Below are 22449 nucleotides of genomic sequence, written 5' to 3' on the forward strand. Positions count from 1 at the left end.
TTGGCTTTTCACGTGAGTATGTATGTGTATGCATGAAATTGAATTCCAGATAGCACGACTACGGATCCTTGATGGGTGGGAAATTGGCGTCGAATTGTGAACCGGCGTCAGCAAACAATAAATGAGATCAGTTTTGTCCCACCGCGTCGATATGGTGTGTCGGCGCAAAAATCAGCAAGTTGATTAGTGTAGCAGTATAGTACAATAGGTAAAAGCGGATTTGTCAGAAAGAAAATGAGATTTTTTTAACCGAAAATGAGATGTAACGATGTTTATAGTCATAACATCAGAAATTAGAAAAGCAAAAAAACGCATGCAAACGGCCGCTTAAATAGTTATTAACATTTTATTTTAGGTGATCTGACGCAGAACCTTATTTTCGTGCCTTGCACGACTCTCCCAACCGGGGTGATGGCGGGAAAATCGCGGTGGAACCGTCTTATTGTAGGTTTCGCATAGGTATATAAGGGCTGGCTCATAACGCGCTGGTTCAGCCCTTTTTCATTTTCAATTGTTGTGTATTTCATCAGAGATGTGATAGTCACAGTCGGTGATCCGACCCCTTCACTTTTGGACGGTTGGCTAAGGAGTCCTCATCGTTGAAGCCGCATCCTATGAGCTAGACTCTCTTCACCTGAGGAGGGTCCGCCTCTCCTCATCAGCCAGTGTTGTCCGCACCATTCAGGGACCGAACCGCTAACCATCTATCAGTTGCAAGCTGAGAACCGCCATCCGCTGTTTTTGTCTTAAGGATAACCCGCGTTTAAATACATTTAAAGGCATCACACCACGAATCTGAGGTGGTGCGGATCTCAGGTGGAGTATTCGTATACGGGATGGGAGACTATGGAGAGGAGGGTAATTCCGTTCATTTCTTCCTAATTGCCGTAAAAAACGGCCCAGAAGATGCGGCGCCGTACAAGGCCGTACAAGGCTCCAGTCGAACTCGCTGTAGAAAATAGTGCGCCAAAACGCCTGAAGCCGTATCTTTCGGGCCGTTTTTACGGCAACTAGGAAGAAATGGACAAAATCACCCCCCTCTCCATAGTCTCTCATTCCAAATACGAATAATCCACCTGAAATCCTTACCACCTCAGATTCGTGGATTGATGCCTTTAATGACCCGATCGATACCGCTGAACATCTGTTGTATCCGCCGAATATCATGCCACTTTGTACCACTTATCCATTTGGGTAAGCGGAATAGGGAGAGGGGGCAACCTAGAGAACGTCATGAGGAGAATCGCTGCAGAGAGATGGGACCCTGGGCACGAGTCCGCAGGATTCGGAGGGATTAAGCCACCATATGGTGGCTACCCAAGCGCAAGTCCCTCCTGGCAGTCGACACGTCCAATCCACCGGTGCGCGCCGCTCCTCTTTCGACCAGACCCGAGGCACACCACTTATCTTTATCTTACCTTACCCTATCTTTGATGCGACGATGACGATCATGTGTTATTTTATATTAGCACATTATTCTAAGCCAATTGTTGAGGAGAAGGGGAATTGCTGTTAGGAGAACGTGATATAAAGATGCACAATTTTCACGTTTAAATAGATCGGTAAGCGCAACACATTGTTGTTATTGTTTTTCCAGTGTGATCAACTATTGCAGCTTCGATAACTCAAAATTTTGCTTGGTCACAAACTTTTGCAGCTGAACCACTTACCGACTGTGCTACACCCACAATCGATTACCAGTCCCGATACTAATACATCGAGCACGCTCACTATTGGCAAAAAATTTTGAAAACATTTAATGATCTACACATGTTAAACGTTACATATTCCTAAATTTGCACCTAATACACGTATCATCTCAAAAGTATCGGTAGATCATGTCAACATTCCATGCACTTGCTGTTGTTGACCATGTAGGGTCGTGTTGTCGATTCTTTGCAATTTCAGCGAGGATACGTTTTATCGTGAACGACTGCATGTTTGGTCCATGAAGATAGTGACTGGCTGCTCCAATAAGTAATTGTGTCTCATCATCTTTCACAGGGTCGCCTGGATGCTGAAAAATGTAAAAACATAACAAAAGGTCAGAAAACTGGAAGCAATGCTGATACCTTCAATGTCACTTTGAATGTCCAGTCACCACAATTTCTTCCACTGCACGTCAGAAACAAGAAGAGGGGGTGGTCGTCTGTTTCCATTTTTGGGGCAGATATTGAGCAATTGGCGATTTGCCAACCACTTTGCGGTACAAGAAATACAGAAATTTGGCCACTACCTTCAAACATTTATATATTTCACTGAAGATACAAACCAAAGGTAATTATACCTTTGGTTTGTATCTTCATACAAACCACACACCTTTAATCAGAAAGTCATAGCTTAGTCTGTTCCCGGATTCTTCTTTATGAACCATATTAATTTTTGTTCCTGGTATATCCGGCCTATCATCAAATGATCTGTATCGAATATGCCTGCAAAGCAATCTTGGATCGTTATATTTTCGTCGCTTGGGTATCTCCACTAACTTGTCCTGTATCCGACTCCTAGTAGGGAAGTACAGAGGAATTTCGCAGTACGGGTTTTCATATTGGCATTTTGGTATTGTGTAATCTGAAGTCAACATTTTTCTTACGAACAGAAACACTGCTCACAATTTTACAACTTTACACATACTCTCATCGACAAATGGAATGTCCATAGCGCCACGGTAGTCTTGCGCAATTACATACAGCACCGAATCTCGCACCTTCACCCCATCGTCTTTATTGTAGAGAGCACGATTAACATGCTAAAATAGAAACTAGAGATGTTGAAAAATATATCGCTGTTACACAAATCATACAAAGGGCACAAGCTTCACCCAACACTTCAAATCCTCAATACGGAAAAAGGAACTCACGAACAGCTGTATCCGTCTTGCAACCGGATACGAATCAGAATGATTATAGGGAGATTTGTGAAGACGACAGAGTATTAACAAAACAATAGCAGCAGCAATTAATATTCCGGCAATCATATCAACAAAATTTCTCAAAGTTGTCTCTTCTTGTTTTCTGTTAGTACGAGTAAGTGTCAGTATTGACAGCTGAATATGGTTGTTTACTTCAATATGTCTTCAAAGAAGCTGCTCATGGATCCAGGTAGTAAGCTAACCAAGGAAAGCACAACAACATAGGAGGTTATGTTGGTGAAAATGGCGACCAACACTTCTGGATTTGAGCCTATCCTTCCCATAATAGGGATAAAAATTGATAGAAATAGTTCAGACAAGTAGACGATCATACCATAACTTGGGATGTTAAGAATTAGATGAACAATCACAGTTCTCCATTCAGCTGAAAGACCTTTACATTATCAAAAAAAGAAGAAAAGTGACCGAAAAGAAGAAATGGCTACCAAGTGATGAACTGGGAACTGGTGCACTTAATACCTTTGAATAAATCCCCAAGAACGGGCGGATAGTTTTTCCACTACTTTTTTATCACTGCGTCAAGACAATATATCCACTTCACCTCCCAGTTAAAGTACAATCAACGGAAATAAAGAAACATATTGAAGCTATTTCACAACAGAGGCTGGAGGTGATCCATCGGTATTTCTACCCCCTCCCCATATTAATCTACCTCTTCAAATAAAAAAAATCAAAGAAAAACGAAAAAACGAACTTGTCAAAGGCAGTACATCCTTAATGACTTGTAATAACATAAATGCAAAGATGAATCCGCTCGCTACGCCTTTAATTGTGAGCATCAAGAGAATGACGGCTACACTGACTAGATGCACGTTTTCGATGGCCGCTGCTGACTCCTAAACATACATAGTCGGGTCAAAACGAAATGAAGCACAGTGCAATTGTGCAATCGACTGCGCTCGAAGCGGCGCGGTGGAGATGCACTTGGAATCGAAGTGGGACCATCGCGAAATAAAGCAAGGAATGATCTCCCAGCGAGGGTCCCACCTGGATTCTAATCGCTACGCTTCGAGCGCGGCAGCTGCACTGCATCGTTGTTCATGTCGTTTGACCCGGTTACACGTGTATGAGAAACGTCGCTTAGTAAATTCAAGCAACTAAAAAATTCCCTCATGCTAGGATTGGAAGAACTGGAAATCTCTTTAACACTAGCACACTTTCAGAGTTGAGCGAAACAGTTAAGTTTTGCAGAAAGTAACGAAAATATTATGATATACGACCGGTCACCTCTCTCTTCGACGGATCAAGCTTAGTGGCTAAAAACGTCATCGTGCTTGTTCCTGCCCAGAAGGTTGGTATTCCGTAGATCAACACAGCTAGGCCATGAATTGAATACCTGAATAGAATTCCATTCGTCAAATATTCCCACAATTCAATACACTTTCCAATCACTTTTAAGGCTAACTTCAAAGAAAATCTCTGCAACTGTAGAGCAAATATCGAAAAAAAGGAATAGCCGAAGAAACTATTTTACTGATAGCAATGTTTAGAAAAAAAATTGAATTCAAATTCATTCAAATTGAAATGATGCATACAGCTGTTTATTCATTAAACTCAACAAGGTTTATTGAAGCAAAAGAACTTCATTCGAAGTTGCTTCTAAACTGAAAACATCCAAAATTTTACTAACCAAGGCATTGCACCCCAAATCAGTAGCGTCAAATGTGTCATCAAGTATGTCACGGCAGTCATGGACAGAATTACAAAGATGTAGTTGGTGACAGCTGTTTTATAAACATCCGCTGAATATAAGCGATGAACAAAAGTAGTCAACTTGGGAACACAAACTGAGTAAATAATTTTTTAGAGTATTAACACTTACAATGCTTTCGAACGTGATTTGCTGTAGAGACCACAACAGCTACAATTAATATCGCATGCACTGCGTTAGCAACTCCTTCAGAATAGACTACCACGAAGAGTCCTATAATTTTCTGATAGTTGTGGGAATGGAATGTATACATTGCTAGTACAATACGACTAATAGCTATATAACCAGAATAAACCCCAAGTTAAAAAAGTTCAATAGAAAGTTGGCATCGATTGAAATAACGCAGGAGAAGAGAAAGAGAAAGTAAAAATAATTCTATCTACAATTTTCCCCCATCACAGAGTACTTCACATCTAAACTAACCAAAGAAATCGAAGAACACATTTTTCTGATCGCCAAATTCGGCTGGATTTTCCAAATAGGGGGATTGTAACAAATGTAGCAGGGTAGCATAAATATTATCACCTGGAACAAAATGAAATATTACTGATTTACTGGCTATGAAATAAAAATGTATCCGAGGGTTTTGTTACCCAAGGAATAAAGAAACAATCAAGAAAATGTGGACAAATCCTCAAAAATTGTAACAGTTAATTAATTATTCTAGGAGAACAAAGTACCGGCCCGTTGAAGTGACCCAGGTGTGACTCTACGAGCCTCGTCAAACTCGGTATGCCACCAGTAGCCATTTTGCACAAATGCAAGATCCAGCCCTACGATGAAATACTCTCGAAAGTTGGAAATTACCATCGACACGAAAAAAAACCTGGCGTTCTATGCTCTTGCATACGCAAATCATAAGTTGTTTTTCATTAAAAAAAAATTACCTGGAACTCTTCCATAGTCTCTGAAGATCCTAAAATCTGTGTCACCAGGAAACACCCCGCTTTGGAACACCTCCTGACCAATGATAGAACAATGTGGATGAACTGCTGCAGCAAGGTATGAGTTCAGTAACCACCGATTTGATGGACCTTAAAAAAACTTCGAAAACTATTATTCACTCTAACGTAATAATATCGCTTTGCGAAGAAATACCATCATAGTGGGGCACATACCAGCCTGAAAAAGAAGTTCCCGTCCACCGCTTCCACTAGCTTCTAGATTTATAAATGCACGAACCACATGTCGCCATGGATGTTGCGTGATGAAGCCATGCGATCCCTAGAAGATCTTTGTCACTATTCGGTCAACAGTTGCATGATCTCAGAACGTAGAGTCGGCGCCAAATGACTCGAACTGGGTGACCGCGACGCTGGTGTCGCAACGCATCCTCTTTTTTTACTTGACAAATACTCTCACTTCTTTCTACACTTTCAAATGTACTCATACTAACATAGGAGCTCCATAATCAATCATAACAACTCAACTCTAACTACCTAATCAAAGTCGCGGTAGATGGAGTACAAAAAAATCGACAAGTACGGTGGTGCGATAATCGGAACTTTAAGAAATCTTCAATCTAAGGAAAATTCACCTGCAAACTTGATTCTTCAGCTCCATTAAAGAGGAAAATGACGTCATATTTCAGAGTATCTGGCTGATGTGCAAGCAAGCGAATTAGTTCCATCATCAAGGCACAGGAAATCAGGTCATCAGAGCCACCTAGATTGCAGCGTTACGATTGCACAGAGGTGAAGTGGATGTCTTCGGACCCTTCCAGAAATGTTTTAAAGATCCGAACTCGCCCAAACGAACATACCTTATTTCAAATCTGTTTTTCACTAAGCTCTACTCTACTAAAAAATAATAACATAGCGAAGACTAAGTTCTAATGCTCCAGATGCTTTGAGGTTCTTAAGTGGCACAATTCAATTTATACACAATTCGCTACGAACACCGACCAAAGAAGCATCTGGGACATTGTTGCCGTTCTCTATTCCTCTGATAAGGTGACGTTATGAGTAGTTCATTTGGAGACTCAATAGGTTTTTTTCAATCTATGTCTATTAAGATCACAACGTCCCAGAATATTGCAGAGCAGAAAGAAAAGAAGAGATGCACATTCTTAACTACAACAGTCTTGAACGAAGAAAACTTAAGATCAACGAAGAAAAAAGGACTATCTTCTGGAGCAGAACATACCGCTGCTTGTCGGCCAGCTGTCGTAATGACAGTTCAAGAGAATAGCTATTCTATTTTCTTTCGTATCCTTTTTTGATAAACGAACAGCCACATTCGAGACCTAGGAAGCAAAATTCAAAGCTCGATATCCTTAACATTAGCTGGGTAAGAGGAGAGAAGACTTAAAATAACATCAAGATCTTCAAACATGAAGAATGATTTTGAATGAACTTCTAGAAAAAAAAAACTAGAGCAAAATAATGTGTTCTTAAAAAAAGAAACTTGAAACAGGTTATAGTCATAAGGGCTTACATTTCGGTAGCAAATTGTGAACGCATCCGTATCGAATTTGGGTATATCGAAACATCCACTTGGATTCTGACTACTTATTTCGAATTTTACGGATGCTGCCGCTTTAATCATCCTAAACAACGAAACTACCGAACGAAAATGTGACGGGGAAAAAACCAGCAGACTCACTCTAACTCTTGCAATATATGACCTCTTGTATATCTTTCACAAGCCTCTGAACCTGCTGGTTTTGGACCAAAATTCGAAAGTTCAAAAAGTAGTCTACGAGCTCGGAGTTCCGAAAATCGACTATTATCTGAAGAAAATACTCAAAAACATTTCAATGCTGAAGTAGAATAATATTTATTGGCGGAAACAAACAAAAAAATCCAACCTTGAGAAGCAGGTAGAGGATCAGGTAGAATATTATTCAGATATATTGATACTGCCATTAGCGCTAACAAGAACGAGATTATGACGAACCAATGTCTAGCACGATATTCCTTATCAAATTCTCTCTCGGATAATGATTCTTCTACGGGCATCAGAGCAGTATCTTCATTTCGTTTGAATAACCACATTGTATGGAAACAAGAATACGATCTGAATGAAGTAAAACTATTTAAAAAATATGTAAACGGCTTTCATGTCTGCTTGTCATTCAGTAAAGTGTAACACCCACTACAGGAATGTTAAGAAAAGTACATCTTTTAGTTTATAGTGGACAATTCCTGTAAGAAAAGAAATGAGAAATCTTCCGAAAAAATGTTAATCAATTAAAAACCTCAACGTAACCTTTCAGTTCCTTGTTGGTACGATTCTTGAAATATCAATTTTTATCACTTCAAATCATTAGCCGTCTATTTTAGTCCACCTTTCCTTTGGATGACAGTAAAAAAAGCCGCCTGATTTTTCAAAGTTTCTATCTTAAGCGTTACGCTTTTGCAAAAAAAAAATTGATAAGTTATGGACAGGGTACGATTTAGCTAGAACAAGTGCAATGAAAATGTTAGCCAACAGTATCAGTGCAATCTTAAATAACACAGTAAGATGAAAGCAAAACGAAACGCGACCATATCAAACGAATGAGAAAGATTAAGTCAAACTGCAAATGAACGAAAAATTTGAGAAAATCGAGCATCTAAGCATATTCTCCCGGCATCCTGCGTCGCGTTGTCTAGCAACTCACGACAGCTCTTTCAGAATGCAATGAAAGTTGGTTAAAGTGTGCTTTTCTAATTCCTATGTTGATGATACGTTATCTGTCTGCTGCAGGTCATAAACATTGATATTTTTGCCACTAAGAAGCACCATGCCATATAACTAATTTTTGCGCGTACATTCGCGACTAGGTGATTTGAAGACAATTGCAGTTGCGTAAATGACTGCGCTCGTAGTGGCGCGGTGGAGCTAGCGGTTTCGATCGATGTGGGACCTTACTTATCTTACTCATCTCTGCAGTCCGATTGCAGCAGGGAAGGTTCCGGATCGATCGATACCGAAAGCTGCACCGTTTCAGTTCGAGCACAATCGATTACACCATTGCATGAAGGTCAATTTCCCTTTCATTTCCATTTTGATCCTACTGTAACTGGGAAACGGTTGAGACAGTTTACAGAAAACACTAGTTTGTAAACTGACTACCCTCTGTGGGATGATATTAATTAATTCAATAATTTGGAATTCCAAAATTCGCAATGATCAAAGGAGCACCAAAATATGTTCATCTATACTGATTATAGATCAATCCCATGATAACAACATCCATCAAAAAAAAAAAAAAAAACATAGCCTTACCTTAGCTTAGGAAAATTTCGCTGCTCACACAGCTAACCAGTCAATTTTTGCCGCTGAGATGAAACGATAAAAGGCAACGGCGACAGCTAAACAATAAATTAGATTAGGTACTATGCTAACTAATTTGTCAAAATTTCTCCTTTAAGACGTCAAAAAAAGTATGTTCCTACTCCAAAGTGAAAGAGAGTTACCAGGAAAGCAGGAACAACGTAGCAAAATGGCCAGATACACCCACTTCGTGTATATCCACAAATAAAATGAACCTCCACACGTATGAGGATCAGAACTGCATCATTCGGCTGTGAATAGAAAAATATGTTTATCGACTTGACGTAAACAAAGACAAACGTAATGCGATGAACAAAGACATAGGAGGAAAAATGTTAAGTAACATCATGTGAAGTCAATGCATTGCGAATAGCAGTGAAGAAAAATGAACATCATTTAGAATTTCAACACGTCTCAGTGAAAAGTGTGCTTGACGGAAGATCGAATTACACTAGAGAAATCTTACGTAGCTCCTTCAGAAAAAAAGGAAGAAAAAAAAAAGAAGTTAGCCGAAGTGCTACTTAAACAGCAAAAGTGCACTTGTGTGAAATCTTCTTCATCACTTCCACAAACCGAAGAAAGATTAATTTTCAAAGGCGGTGTAGAAGAAAGGTTTTTTATCGGAAGAAAGCAAAATCTGATCCATTAACTTATCTCTAGAAGCTTTCCAGATCCTATAAAACTTGCTGAGTGTTCGAGCATGAAATTGTAGATTGCCTTCCTATTTCGAATCTACCAATCAAAAACACTTATTTGGTTTTGGAATGGACACAATAATCAATAACACAACACGCTATTTCTGGAACATGCACCTTTCTGAAATACTAGTTAAAAAGTACTTTATCAAGATTGGACTGTAAGCAACCAATGCATCTTGCAAAAACAATCAAAACTGAATTTTGGCCAATATAAATTAGTGTAAAGGCAGCGTATCACAAAACTGGCGTAGTGGCAGAACCTGCGGGAAAATATAAAGTATGATTAGTATTTTACGAATATAAGCATTCTCTTGCTCAGTTTCTCCTAGCCGTCCTAAAAAACGGCGTGGGAATCGCTCAGATTCCTACGACGTACGTCAGAATGTGCCACACTTGTGCACGCACCGGTTTTCTCAAGGGCCCATTCGTTAATTTTACTTGAATTGGATGTGGGAGGTACCTCACTGGTTTTCGTTCGTTTGCTCACGGGTACGGCTAGTGCACAGAACCTACCTGTACCTCACAACCTACCTCGTAGGAACGAAGTCGTGTCCCAGGCTGTTTTTTAAAGAACAATTAAGGAAAATGGAGCGGTGCAACGCCTATATTCGTAATCTACGTCTTTAACTCGATATTTTTTTCAAAGGTGCCCCAACTATGCCAGTTTCGTCATATGCTGCCTTTGGAGGCACCACCCCACGAATCTGAGGTGGTACGGATTTCAGGTGGAGTATTCGTGTACAAGATCGTAGATTATGGAGAGGTGGGTGGTTCCGTCCATGGTTTTTGTTAAATGGCGTAAAAAACGGGCCGGAAGATGCGGCGTGTGCACACAGCTGGCGCGCTCCAATCGAACTTGTTGTAGGAAATAGCGCGCCGGAGCGCTCGAAGCCGTATCTTCCGGGCCAACTGGCAAGAAATGGACGGAATCACCCCCTCTCAATAATCTACGATCCCGTATACGAATACTCCACCTGAAATCCTTACCACCTCAGATTCGTAGGGCGATGCCTTTAAATCTCAGCAGCTGCGTCACTCGTCACTCATGCCTCCACTTTGCGTGGTACAGAGGTCAATTGCTTAGTTATGGTACTGTACGCGTCACAGACGGCGCTAGACGTGTTGTAACAGGACAACGCGATGCGTCTGTGAAGATGGCTTGCACTGAGCTCTTTCTACAGTATGCAAAAAACTCCCTTGACCATAATGCCATAAAATTTTGTTTATATTGTTATTGCTTCTCATCATTTTTTTGGTATAATACCGCACGAATATTATATAGTCTTAATGAAGTGCTTTTCCATTCGTCATATCTTATGTTTTGCTTCTTGAGGTCCTCCAAGATTTTAGTTTGCAGGAATTTTATTTCTGCCCTATTTTAAAGGCACGATTTTCATGTTTCATAGTTGTAAAACGAAAAAAAAACTTTTTTCACTAGTTCATAAGTTTCTCCTGATTTCAGTGCAACACCCTAAAGAATTCAGTTCGTAGTTAATGCATTTCTGCCTTTTGTGATGTAACTGTTTGCACAGTAGCCCTTCTTCGATGGATTGAGGGACTTCACCAGGATTTCAAACGCAACAAACGGCTCAAAACGATATGAAGCACGGTGCAGCTGCGTAGGCGGCTGCACTCCAAGCGGCGCGGTGGGGAAAGCGGTTAAAATCGAAATTGGACCAACGCGAAATAACGCAAGGAATCGTGTCAGCGAGGGTTTCTCCCAGAATCTAAACGCTACGCTCCGCCGCACCGCTTCGATCGGATCCGCTTACGCAACTTCGCCGTGCTTCGTCGTTTGACCCTACCATATGTACAATTGCAGAGAAAAATGAAACAGAAATTGAATCCTTACGAACAAATATTTTAGAGGCGTCGTTATCAGCAAAACAAATAAAAACTAAACAAATGTTCAAATAAAGACGAAACTAATGTAGATAAACATTGTTGAAACTACCTAAGAATATTCATGTACTGTTAACGGAGGAAAAAAGTAAAAAAAAACCTTAAAAAGAAAAAGAATAGGGTTCCGGGGAGTTTTTCTCATACTGCAAAGTGAGCTCTGTGCACGCGTTCAACGCGGACGCATGGCTTACTCATGTTGCAGGACGTTTTGCAGCTTTTGTACATAAAATTTCGTTTTGATCTGTTGGATTCTCGATGGATGGGGCTTCACAGTTGGTCTAGCAAGTTATTCTAATAAAAATGCCAATATCAATAATTTTAATTTCCTTTCAAATGTGGTAGTTTATTACAAATGTGAAATATCGATGCACAAGAGGAACTGGTTGTCGGGGAACTCCCAGTGTAGAAAAAAATTTCTAGTGGGCGCCCTTTTTTCAACTGCAAAGAACAACACCTCAAAGAAAAAAGAATAAACGACGAGAAAAAAAACAGTAAACAGGTGAATGAACAAAAGGTTTAATTTCATTTCTGAAGGAAAATACTCTAAGGAAACGACTAAAGTGATCAAAAACACATTTCTACCTAACTTGTGACCTTTCATTCATTGCTGACCGTAGGACCAAACTGTATCTACATATTGCACGATCGCATCGAATCTGCAACTTAAAATGAAATATCACAACACTTACTTGTATTCAAATCTGCTCCCGAGGTCATTTCTGCTCTATTCTGTTTATTTAATACTTAAAATGTGGTGTATTTAAAATATCAAGCGAAAAAGTGAAGCGAATGAGGAGGGAGAATTCCTTGAAACGGATCAAAAACACCTCTTTTTAGAAGAGAACTCTTCATAGTGCTAGAATGTTCGTTCGACAAAATGTATTGTTACCAATAAATGTATGAAATGTCAGGACGTCCTCAAAATTAAAAAAAGCCATAGATCAAATACAATCAAATCAAAAAATCAATCAGTTATCAGGAATTTGTAAGAAGCACTGTATTTTAGACGAAGACAAAGGGGAGCAAACATCGGTTATCAGCGGTTCGCCGGAGTTGACCGATTCCACAGCACTCGAACTGGTTGTACTCCGTCGGTGGGTCGGTGGGTCGGTCAGAGACGTAGAGTGATGGTGAACACGGAACGCTCATCCATATAGTTCTCCGAAAAACAATCGAAAGTACACCGCAGAGTGATTATACTAAGTGCACTCGTCGGACAGTAGTTCCTTGTGTTCTTTGCGAGACCCACCAATGAACCCTGCATATGCATCAAAGTGACCAATTCAGAGCATACACCCACAATCAGTTATTTATTCAACTGGATCCACTTTAGTGGATCTATGGGGTATAGTGTCGCTGGGGGGGGGGGGGGGGGCACTCAGCGGCGCCCTTATTTCTCGAAATAATCAAATCAATGGGGGCGCCTAAGGTCTAAGCATTAGTCTTAGATGATCTATGCCATGTAACCTAAGTTACTAAGCGAAAAAAGTAAGTTAGAGCTTCAGGAAATAAGGGCGCCACTGAGTCCCCCCCACCCCAACGACATGACATTTTCCCCATCTATGTGCCTAGGTTGGGTTATCTAATAATAAATAAATAAATAAATATTGGAAAATGTAGGTGGGGTAGTCGCGTTCCTATCTCTGGAGGCTCGAACTTCCTTTTTTCTCTTAGTATCATTAGCATACATGTCATAAATCCTCTAAGACAAATGTTTGGGTCTTAGAGCACCTACCAATTTAATTATTTTCTTCCAGAAATAAGAACGCGGCTCAGTACCCCCGCCCTTCTTCCTTAAAGGCATCACCCCACGAATCTGAGGTGGTGCAGATTTCAGGTGGAGTATTCGTATATGGGAGACTACGGAGAGGGAGGTGATTCCGTCCATTTCTTGCTAATTGCCGTAAAAAACGGCCCGGAAGATGCGGCGCCGCACAAGACTGGCGCGCTCCAATCGAACCTCTTGTACAAAATGGTGCGCCAAAACGAATGAAGCCGTATCTTCCGGGCTGTTTTTTACGGCAATTAGGAAGAAATGGAAGGAATCACCCTCCCCTCCGTAGTCTCCCATCCTTTATACGAATACTCCACTTAAAATCTGCACCACCTCAGATTCGTGGGATGATGCCTTTAAGTACATTTTACACAAAACTTGAAAAGAACGAAAATAAAAGAGAAAGTCAAAAGGAAAAAGAAAAAAGAAAAGAAAGAAAAAAGAGAATGAGAATAAGTGCACCACACAGAGGAAATACACATACAACCATTTCTACGTCGGAAATGTTAATCCGACGAAAGGCCATGAAAAAAAGAAAAAAAAATGATGATAAGTGTTCCATGCAACAAAAATTCATATACTACAATCTTTTCAGCATTGGAAACGTCAGCCCGACGGAATGATAGGTCCCGCAACGATGTGGATGGCATATCGTCGTCGTCTATACTAATCTTCTCAAAGATAGATACATTGGTATATAGGTGACTGTTCACGTGACCAATCACTGCCATGCTATTCTTGTTGCTGGACTTCCTGTTGTTTATTTATATTCATCTTTGCCTCATCCTTTGGCACCCCGTTGAGCATAGTTAATAAATAAGGATAAAGGATAAAGTGTCTGGTGTCAATCAATCCGCTTGGGATGCGCCATCAGGTTCGCTTCAATTCAGAATCGTTTGATGTTTACGAACGTGTAACTGGCTTATACAATGACTTGCGGTGGCTGGTCGATGTGTCAAGTAAGTGTTTTTGTCTTCCCAGACAATTTATCGAACCCAGAAGAGCTTGGTTGGCACTAGGGCGGATTCGAACCTCCGATCGATTGTGCAGGAAGCGGAACCTCTAACCACTACACTACACCGGACCAATAAATAAATAAATAAATAAATATTGGATGTGGGCTCAGAAACGCATAATATTGTCCGTTTGCAGCAGTAGCAGTGTTGGTCTCGGGTGTGAACGGAGAAAAGATGAGAATTCGAGGATTAGGTCACTGGCTCTTGAAATAAACCCGAGAAACGAAGTGCAGAAGTATTTCTTTCCCCCCGTGACGACATGCTTGAAGGAAAGAAATTTTCTAGAGTTAAAACGCTCAGGATAATAAAGCAAAACTTCTCGAATTCCTGCATATATTTGCACCAATCAAATAAGTTTTGGATCCGTCAAGTCTAAAGTCTAAAGTGCAAGTAAAAGTCCATAAGAAATCTTTACTTATTCTTACTAGTTCCAATCAATACACCAATAAAATAGGTGTTGGATCCTTTATCACATTTAAACGCTGCATTCTCTCTAATTTAAACCAATTAATGCAACACTGTCCAGAAATTATGCGCTGCAAAATTAAGGCTTTGTCGCGGATAGTTTATAGTAAGCGTATGGGCTCCGATATTGTGTGCTACGCTAACCACACGCCGCAATGACACTACGCAAAAATTTACGACAACAATCCAAAACTAGAGCGATGGTTCGTTCGAAGTATCCGAAGCGGAAATGAGGATGAAGGTCCCATTCTACTTACTGGAACTAATAATTTTACAATGTTCATAGTGATGTCCACTTTTATTGCTATTGTCTGGAAAGATGTAAATAGAAAATAGAACCTTTTTTCTTGATAAAATATATGAACTTCTAACAATTCTTTGGTCTCAAAACTACGAAGAAAGGAACCTTGTGAATCTACTAGTTAAGTTAGTTCCCGTATCCATCATCGAATGTACCGATTGTCCCTCCATTAAAATTGCGTCCACAGATCAGCTGAATGACCTCCCCGATTTTCTTTTCATAACTTTCCGCCTATTCATATGAGCGGCGAGGCAAACGACCATTACTGTGCGTTCGTAAACAAGCCGTCAAAATAAGCGCCTTTTCTGTAATGCGCCATAAAGACATAATCCCCAGTGATGGCAGGTTTTCTCTGGGTAGTCAATTTTCTTCGCAAAGTTCAAGTCTTTTGGCGATTTTCGATTTTTTGAAGACAAAGAGTGGATAGGCGATAGATGTTTTAAGCCTGAGTAAGTTAATTCCTGAAACGTAATCTAAACGCGTGGAACAATTTTTCCCGAGTGGGTACGCCACTCCCACAACATTTGAAAGTCCAGTTTTTTTGTGATTACGTACACATGTCACATTTCACCAATTTTATCCAGAAGTATTTCCAGTTTTTTTTTTCGCCCACAAGTTTATCCCCTCATGTTTATTCCGTGTTAATACAGATTCTGTCTCTTCAGATTCGTTCCTCTTTCACCGTTTTTTTTTTCCTCATTAAATTAAATTCTAATTTCTAACTTCAACTTCTTTCTAATCTTCCCCGTTTCATGTTGACCATCTCGTATTTCCTGCTTTTCAGCAGCGAAAATTCCCCTGATAGACCCTTTTTCTTCATTTTACTCTACTTTCTAAGTAGACCGCCAGCACAAATGTCTTTAATACGGAAAACTCGTCCGACTGCGGACAGTACCGTATACGTCGAGAATTCGAGGAATGCACCAGTTGCAATGTCACGCTGCGCCTTGACACGCGAGCCACGAAAACAGGCTAATCTCCTCTCAATGCTCCCAGCACCTCTCGACCGGTCGTGTCTGTGGCATGTTATCAACGTCTTCTCGAATTTTCTCTGCTATTACTGTGTTTTTATTTTGGAAGAAGGTTGGAAGTCTGCCAAAACTGTCACTAAGAAGTGACGCCGGCATCATTTGTGAACACACTCACGCGACAGCCAGCTGGTGCTACGATATTTTCCAGAAAACTTCTAAAATAATACAAACAAAAGCGTTTTTATCTTCCATACCATCAACTTCCGTTCTCAACGGAAATACCAATATAAGCATATATATCATGTAAACACCTCCACGCACTTTTTTCTCGCTTAAAACGCAAACATTTCTCCCAACCAAAGCAATCTGAGACACCAGCGAGGTGTACGCCACACCTCCAATTTTGACGAGTTGTCTCCCACCATTGTAATTGCTAAAAAAAAAAAAAAAAAAAAGAAAGGACGCGTTAGTCGCGTGTACCACCAGCCTTCTATCACTACATGAGTAATGTCAAGATGGGTAAAGTCGGACAGATTCTTCCAACATTTATCAATACGATAATTTTCGTGCCGTTGTCCGTAACTGCGGACATAGAAGAAGCTAGCGTAATCGGGTCAAGACGTTACATGAATCACGAATGTAATTGCGGTGTATTTACGTACGCGCTCGAAACGACGCAATGGAGGCAGCAGTTGGGACCGAGTTGGGACCGTCGCAAACTGCAGCGATGGGTGATGCCAGGAAGGGCTTCACCACGCTCCTACCGCCACACTTCACCGAAGCGCCTTGAGAGAATCCGCGTACGCAATTGCGTACGCGGCTTCATGTCATTTTGACCCTGCTATGGGTTTTGTGGAAGAGAGTCCAACGGCATCATGGTTACCTTATTAAACATTTGCAAAATTAAAAGTCTAGTTCATCATTCATTTTCATCCATTCCATGCTGAATCTTTGTCATAGATAAACAAATAAGTAAATAGAGAGAAGTATCATACTATTTAAACCGTAACTAAGCAAGAAATTCGTGACCATGAATTTGAATCCTAAAAGTGAGTTTGACCTGGTAGCATAGTTCAATTTTCAATGAACAATAACATAGCGACGCAGTTATATCAAAAAATTAGGACAAAAATTAAAAACCGAATTGTTTTGCTGCGCCCTTTTCCCATGGCCCCCTTTTACCGTTCTTAAGGTACTGTACAGCATCGTCAAAATGCGGCTTACGTTTCTTTCTAAATAGGTCAAATCAAATCTTTGTCATCGAACGCGTTTTTATTCGAAGATTTACGACCTTAAACCATTCTGCACCAGAAAAAAACTGTTTGTTCTGAGGTGTCGAGGCGAAGGACGTCTAGGTACTTCTATGGCTTCTACGAGGTTTGAGTGCTACATGCTGGGAAAAAAAGAGGCTTGGCCTTGTGAAGAGTGCTCTTAAGTGTGAAAATATACGTATACTACTCAGTTTCGCTTTATTTCAACAACAACGTTCAACACCAATGAACAGTATCCTCGCGTTGGTGCAGAAATTGGCAGCTGGGCGCGCCACGGTAAATTTCATTTTCCTTTTTTGCGTGTTTTTTCGTAATTCAATTTGTTCGACAGTCCATGTGATCATTCGTTCTTGTCATCAGGTATTTCAAATAAGTCGTATAATCGTTTGTTTAAAAAAAAAACGCTCAGCTGATCGATAATCGATCGGCTGCGTCAGGCATAACGCACTGTATTACCGGGCCAAACTCCAGACTTTTCACTTACTGCTACCTAAGACTTTTCATTTCACAATTTAATGTTGGCTTGATTTTCCGCTTATTTTTTCATAAGCGGAATGCCGCTAGGGTACTTCTGTCTATGGTTGTCGCTCGCAGCGTCCCAGCGACTAGTATAAACGCCGTGCAGCTGAGGAAGCATAACGCATTGTGATCACCTGGCCACCATATCCTAATCTGAGTCTTTCATTTCATTCTTTCAATTTCTGCTTGTTTTTGTTGGCCTTTTCTTCACAAAAGGCTACTTGAGTACTTCTGTTCGAGCTTGTCGCTCGCAGCGCCCAGTGACTACCATAAACATCTTACGCCTGACGCTACTCTCGCATATACTAACAAAAACAATGAATAGTTTATATCTTTAGTGTAGTTCATGGAAAACCCAGAAGTATGGTGTTTTAGAGGATCCCGCCCCGCCCCCTCCAATGCTTGATTGTTACAGTTGTCCGATTTGCTCCAGTCGAGTATAGTCGCGAACTCTGTGCTACAGTATTCGTTGATTAGTCGAACATTAACTAAATAACACTTTAGTTACAGTAGCCAATGCACATATACTATTGCACTTAACACAGTAAATAGTTTCGGTCATGTGATTTAGGTCGATTTTTATGAGGAAGTCAGTGACGCAGAGTATGTGCCCTCTTCTTCTCTGACAGTCCTTCTTTCCCGGTTGGAGAAAAAACCGTGCCTTTTCTTTTTGTTTTTGTATTCGAAGCGCTGTCATGGTCGTTTCAACTGATTAACCTCATTCCTCATGTGATCCTCGGGGTCAACTCGTTCAAATCTTCATCTAATGTGCTCCTTCGTGTCGATTTCAACGGATGACCATGAACTCCTCAAATTCGCACTCGTCAGCACTGCTTACAGTCACTTCAGTTATATCATAGAATAGTCGTGACCTACATATTCATACAATTTATTGACAACTCTTCATAATACCGTAATGCGCTACTGGTTAATCCCAACAAAACAGTCCCAATTTTTCGATAACCTTCATCGTATCAAAATAGTCTCTGTGACGGTAGCACCGGGTTGCTTTTTTTACCAAGCTATCATTTCAAATTTTAGAACCTGTTACAGGTTTCTACATCTAACGATCCCTACTATCTCAATATATGGTTACTTCGGAAATTACTATTACAATTCATTGTTATTTAATTATAATTAATACATAATAATTATAATTAATATGAAATATTATACCAAATGTATGATTATTGTGCAAAAATTATGGAAAAATTCAAACCTAACTTTTTCAAAAAAGAAAAAACTGATGTAGTGTAATTTACGCACCTCATTTAAAACATTGCTCATCTCTCACAAATCCTGCTATCATAAATCCCCAGAGAATTCCCTTCTCCCAGGAAACCACTGGATCTGATGGATATCCAGCAATACATATATACACATAAAATGTACCATGAATCAATAATATCTAGAAAATAAGTTTCCCAAGAATTATTATAGCAATATGAAATTTTGAATCTTCTACTAGAACTTTTCGACCCACTTTTTTCAACTCTCCAACATCTAGCTTTAAATCCTAAGAAAATTCCTTCACAACTACAAAATCCTGCCTAGACTGCCTCGGACTTCAGAGAAAACTCTGCTCCACTCTTTTTATATGCTAGTTCAGAATTTTTAGGAGTTTCTGGAAGTTTTTATATAGTCTCCTGACAGTATCGGAAAAGATGATTATCTGGTAATTTTTCTTAAACCATATGTGGAAACCAGACATCTATTCTAGTTCTTTAGAAACAGCTAGATCTCTTTTCCATGAGTGGTTTTTCTTTGAGGTTCTAGGTTCATAAATCAAAAGAGAAGGATTCTTCTTTTTTATACTAAAATTTTTGAAAAAAAAAACACTACAATCATATCTTCAGTAGTCATTTGAGTTCGTTCCTTTTAGAATTCGTTTCTTTTAGAAAAAATTCAGTTACTGAACTTCCTCAAATTCTCGGCAACCTTTCATGATTTTCATCATAACGTGACACAACTTTTAGTGCGTAAACAATAATTTCCTCGTTCAACTTCGCCAACCATTCAACTCATCTTGACCTTCACTGCCTTGACCCGCATAATACGTTAACCCTGAATTGTATGGAAAAAAAACTGGTCGCGTCCTTCTGGGTGTTTGTGTGTGTGTGTTTTCCCTCAATCATGTGAAAGTTGTTATTATCGATAGTGAGACGTTTCTCGTTCTACAACACATCCTAAAATTTTCATTCAAAAAGTACAGGTGACTAACTGTTTTCTCTGCAAACTTTCTTCATTTGTTCTTCTTATCTTATTCTTCATAGTTTGCTCTTTTTTTAATCCAATGCTCCGTCTGCTTGCCCGCCGAGAAAGAGGCGAGTGAAGAATTATCCTAGTTTTCCGCCATGATGCAAATCCTGGATAAAGTAAATATCATCTCAGCTTTTCTAGACTAATTGTTTCAATGATAGCACCGATTTAAAAGAAAATATCAACTCGTAGAAGCACTCTCAAGCAGAGTAGGATGGGATTTCATAGAGGGAAGGGGTTGCAATGGGTCGTAAGGGAGGGTCCAATGGGTCCAGCAGTGAATGCCGGATAGCATAATAATCAGGACAAAACATTACGTAGTATTAGATAATTACATACATAATAGCAAAATTGCAATAAATAATATTAAATGACTACCCACACTACAAAATATTATATTTAGTTTCAGGCGCAGGACAGTAATATAGAAGCATCAACATTTCGTTCTGACAATGCACAATATGTTGACAATGTGACACTGGGACCACCAGGATAAACACCCTGAGCCAAATTTTTAGTAGTTATTTAGTAATTTAATTCAAAAAATTCATAGAATTCAAAGAATTCAATTGTAGATAGTAAGATTTGCAAAGAAGATAAAAACTCGAAACCACTTCTAAAAGATGAAGAATTCAATTATAAGTAGTTTTCGGCAGTTTAAAAGTGAATGTAATGGATTTGTTTGGCAAAAGAGGCTCAGGCGTGTTAGGTATGGGAGGTATAACTTCGAGCTAAGAGGACCTAGAGAAATACCTTGAGACATTCTTTATAGAGGAAGATGTGCACTACAAAGTAGTCATACCGCTGTTTTTTTTCCTTGAAACTTTCTAGTTTTTTTTTTTTAAATTTAGACAAGATTCAAAATTTTCTTTCTGAATTCTGAATTTTGAGAGGACCAGACGGTCCGAAAAGAAGTAACTCTGTATATGCAGCTTTTCTTAGTCCCTCTTTCTAAATATACGGGTGGTTTTTTTTTTTTCTAAAACTCCGTCCCGAGAAAAGTGTGTGATGTTGACAAAGTCTGATAACTTGGAGTAAATTATTGTAAATCAAATCATCTCCCAGTATTTTTCAGCCGAGGATTTTCTCTATGAGATGCTATATAAGGCGATTTCCGTGGCTTCGTTTTTTTCCGTATTTTTGGTGGAAAAGAACTAGTAAGTTGCAAAAAAAAACAGCGGTGAGACTGTTTTGTAGGACGAACATCCTTCTCTTGAAAACTACAAAGAATATTTCGTTTGCTTTTCTTATTACAAAATTATTCGTGATCTTCCAGACGTAACAATTTGCACAGAATCCGAGCTTTTTTAGTCAGTAAATTTCTATTAAATCCACTTTTAACCTGCTGAAAATTGCGTTGAATTGAATTCTTCATATTCTAGAAATTGTTGAAAGCTCTACTGCAAAAATTTGACTCAAGGGGGTGGAGAACCTGCGTCGTCCCATTATTACATTGTCGAAACAAAATGTTGATTTTTTCGGTTTTTTTTCGGCTTTTTTTTTCGTCGTTCTTCTATAATTCGGCCTATGCATCTGACTCATCTCTCTCTTGTTTCGTATTATTTGCTTCAGTCAGTATTCTAAAATGTTTCTTAGATTTTGCAATAAATATAAAAATGTTTCAACGTCAATATTTCAACAACATTCCAGCAAATTTGCCTCTTCTATTACTTGATGTTTCTTTGTTTTTGTCAGCTAACGAATTTCACATTTGCCGTTTGTTCCTAGGGTAATTTTCGAGTTTTCTTTCTTGAAACACATGAAAATTTCAATATATTGAATTGGCAGCTATGTGCAAGAAAAAGAAAAGAGAACTATCGCAGCAACATTGGAGGAGAATGGAAGAGAAGAAGGAGAAGAAAAAAAAAGGAGAGTCGTATTCAAAAGCGTCGTGTACCATCACCACGCTTGACCCTGCTCTCGTGTCTCGCTTCTTGAATTGCTACCTCTTAAGTTAACTGGAGGATCAATGGATCAATAAAGCTGTTTTACCTGAAATTTGCTCAAAACTAAAGTCCGCCAGTGCCAGTAGCGTTTCATAAATCCCACTCCAAAAATTTCGCTGAGAAGATTGGGAACTCTCCGATATTGCCCCATATAAAAAATAAAAAATAAATTAAAAAAAATAGCCTCGGCTGTAAATTCTATAAAAATCAACCGAAAAGGCTAAATGATAAAACCAGCAAGACTTGAGAGATGAAACAAATGTCCGCCACACGAGAACACTGGAGATTTTCTCTTACAAAAAAATGCGATTTTCACGATAGAAAGCGACATCAAAACATTTCCAAAATAGCACGTTATGAACAGGTCGAACAGGTCCCCATCCATGTACACCGTCCATGTACTACGAAAACCATGCGAAATCTT

At 39.5% G+C, this 22449-nt stretch overlaps 1 protein-coding gene across 2 annotated transcripts; it reads right to left on the minus strand.

The window, feature by feature from the left end:
- Positions 1-1819: 1819 nt before the first annotated feature.
- Positions 1820-14008, minus strand: RB195_017219 (uncharacterized protein; the record flags this gene model as incomplete). 2 transcript variants are annotated; one of them, XM_064184115.1, is made up of 26 exons in its annotated part: positions 1820-2017; positions 2073-2236; positions 2320-2432; positions 2487-2571; positions 2635-2749; positions 2861-3046; positions 3115-3182; positions 3246-3296; positions 3627-3768; positions 4160-4268; positions 4563-4674; positions 4755-4856; positions 5067-5168; positions 5324-5416; positions 5531-5677; positions 5762-5765; positions 5826-5867; positions 6181-6308; positions 6789-6888; positions 7080-7191; positions 7248-7374; positions 7453-7661; positions 8856-8887; positions 8921-8941; positions 9047-9154; positions 13859-14008. In XM_064184115.1, 26 exons carry the CDS (start codon positions 14006-14008, stop codon positions 1820-1822), a joined length of 2820 nt encoding a protein of 939 aa, XP_064039995.1. The 2 variants fall into 2 exon arrangements, with proteins under 2 accessions (XP_064039995.1, XP_064039996.1); XM_064184114.1 differs by lacking the exons at positions 8856-8887; positions 8921-8941; positions 9047-9154; positions 13859-14008 and having other exon boundaries at positions 3115-3296; positions 5762-5867; positions 7453-7639.
- Positions 14009-22449: the final 8441 nt, after the last annotated feature.

The sequence above is a fragment of the Necator americanus genome, chromosome II (genome assembly GCF_031761385.1).
Source record: "Necator americanus strain Aroian chromosome II, whole genome shotgun sequence".
NCBI lineage: Eukaryota > Metazoa > Nematoda > Chromadorea > Rhabditida > Ancylostomatidae > Necator > Necator americanus.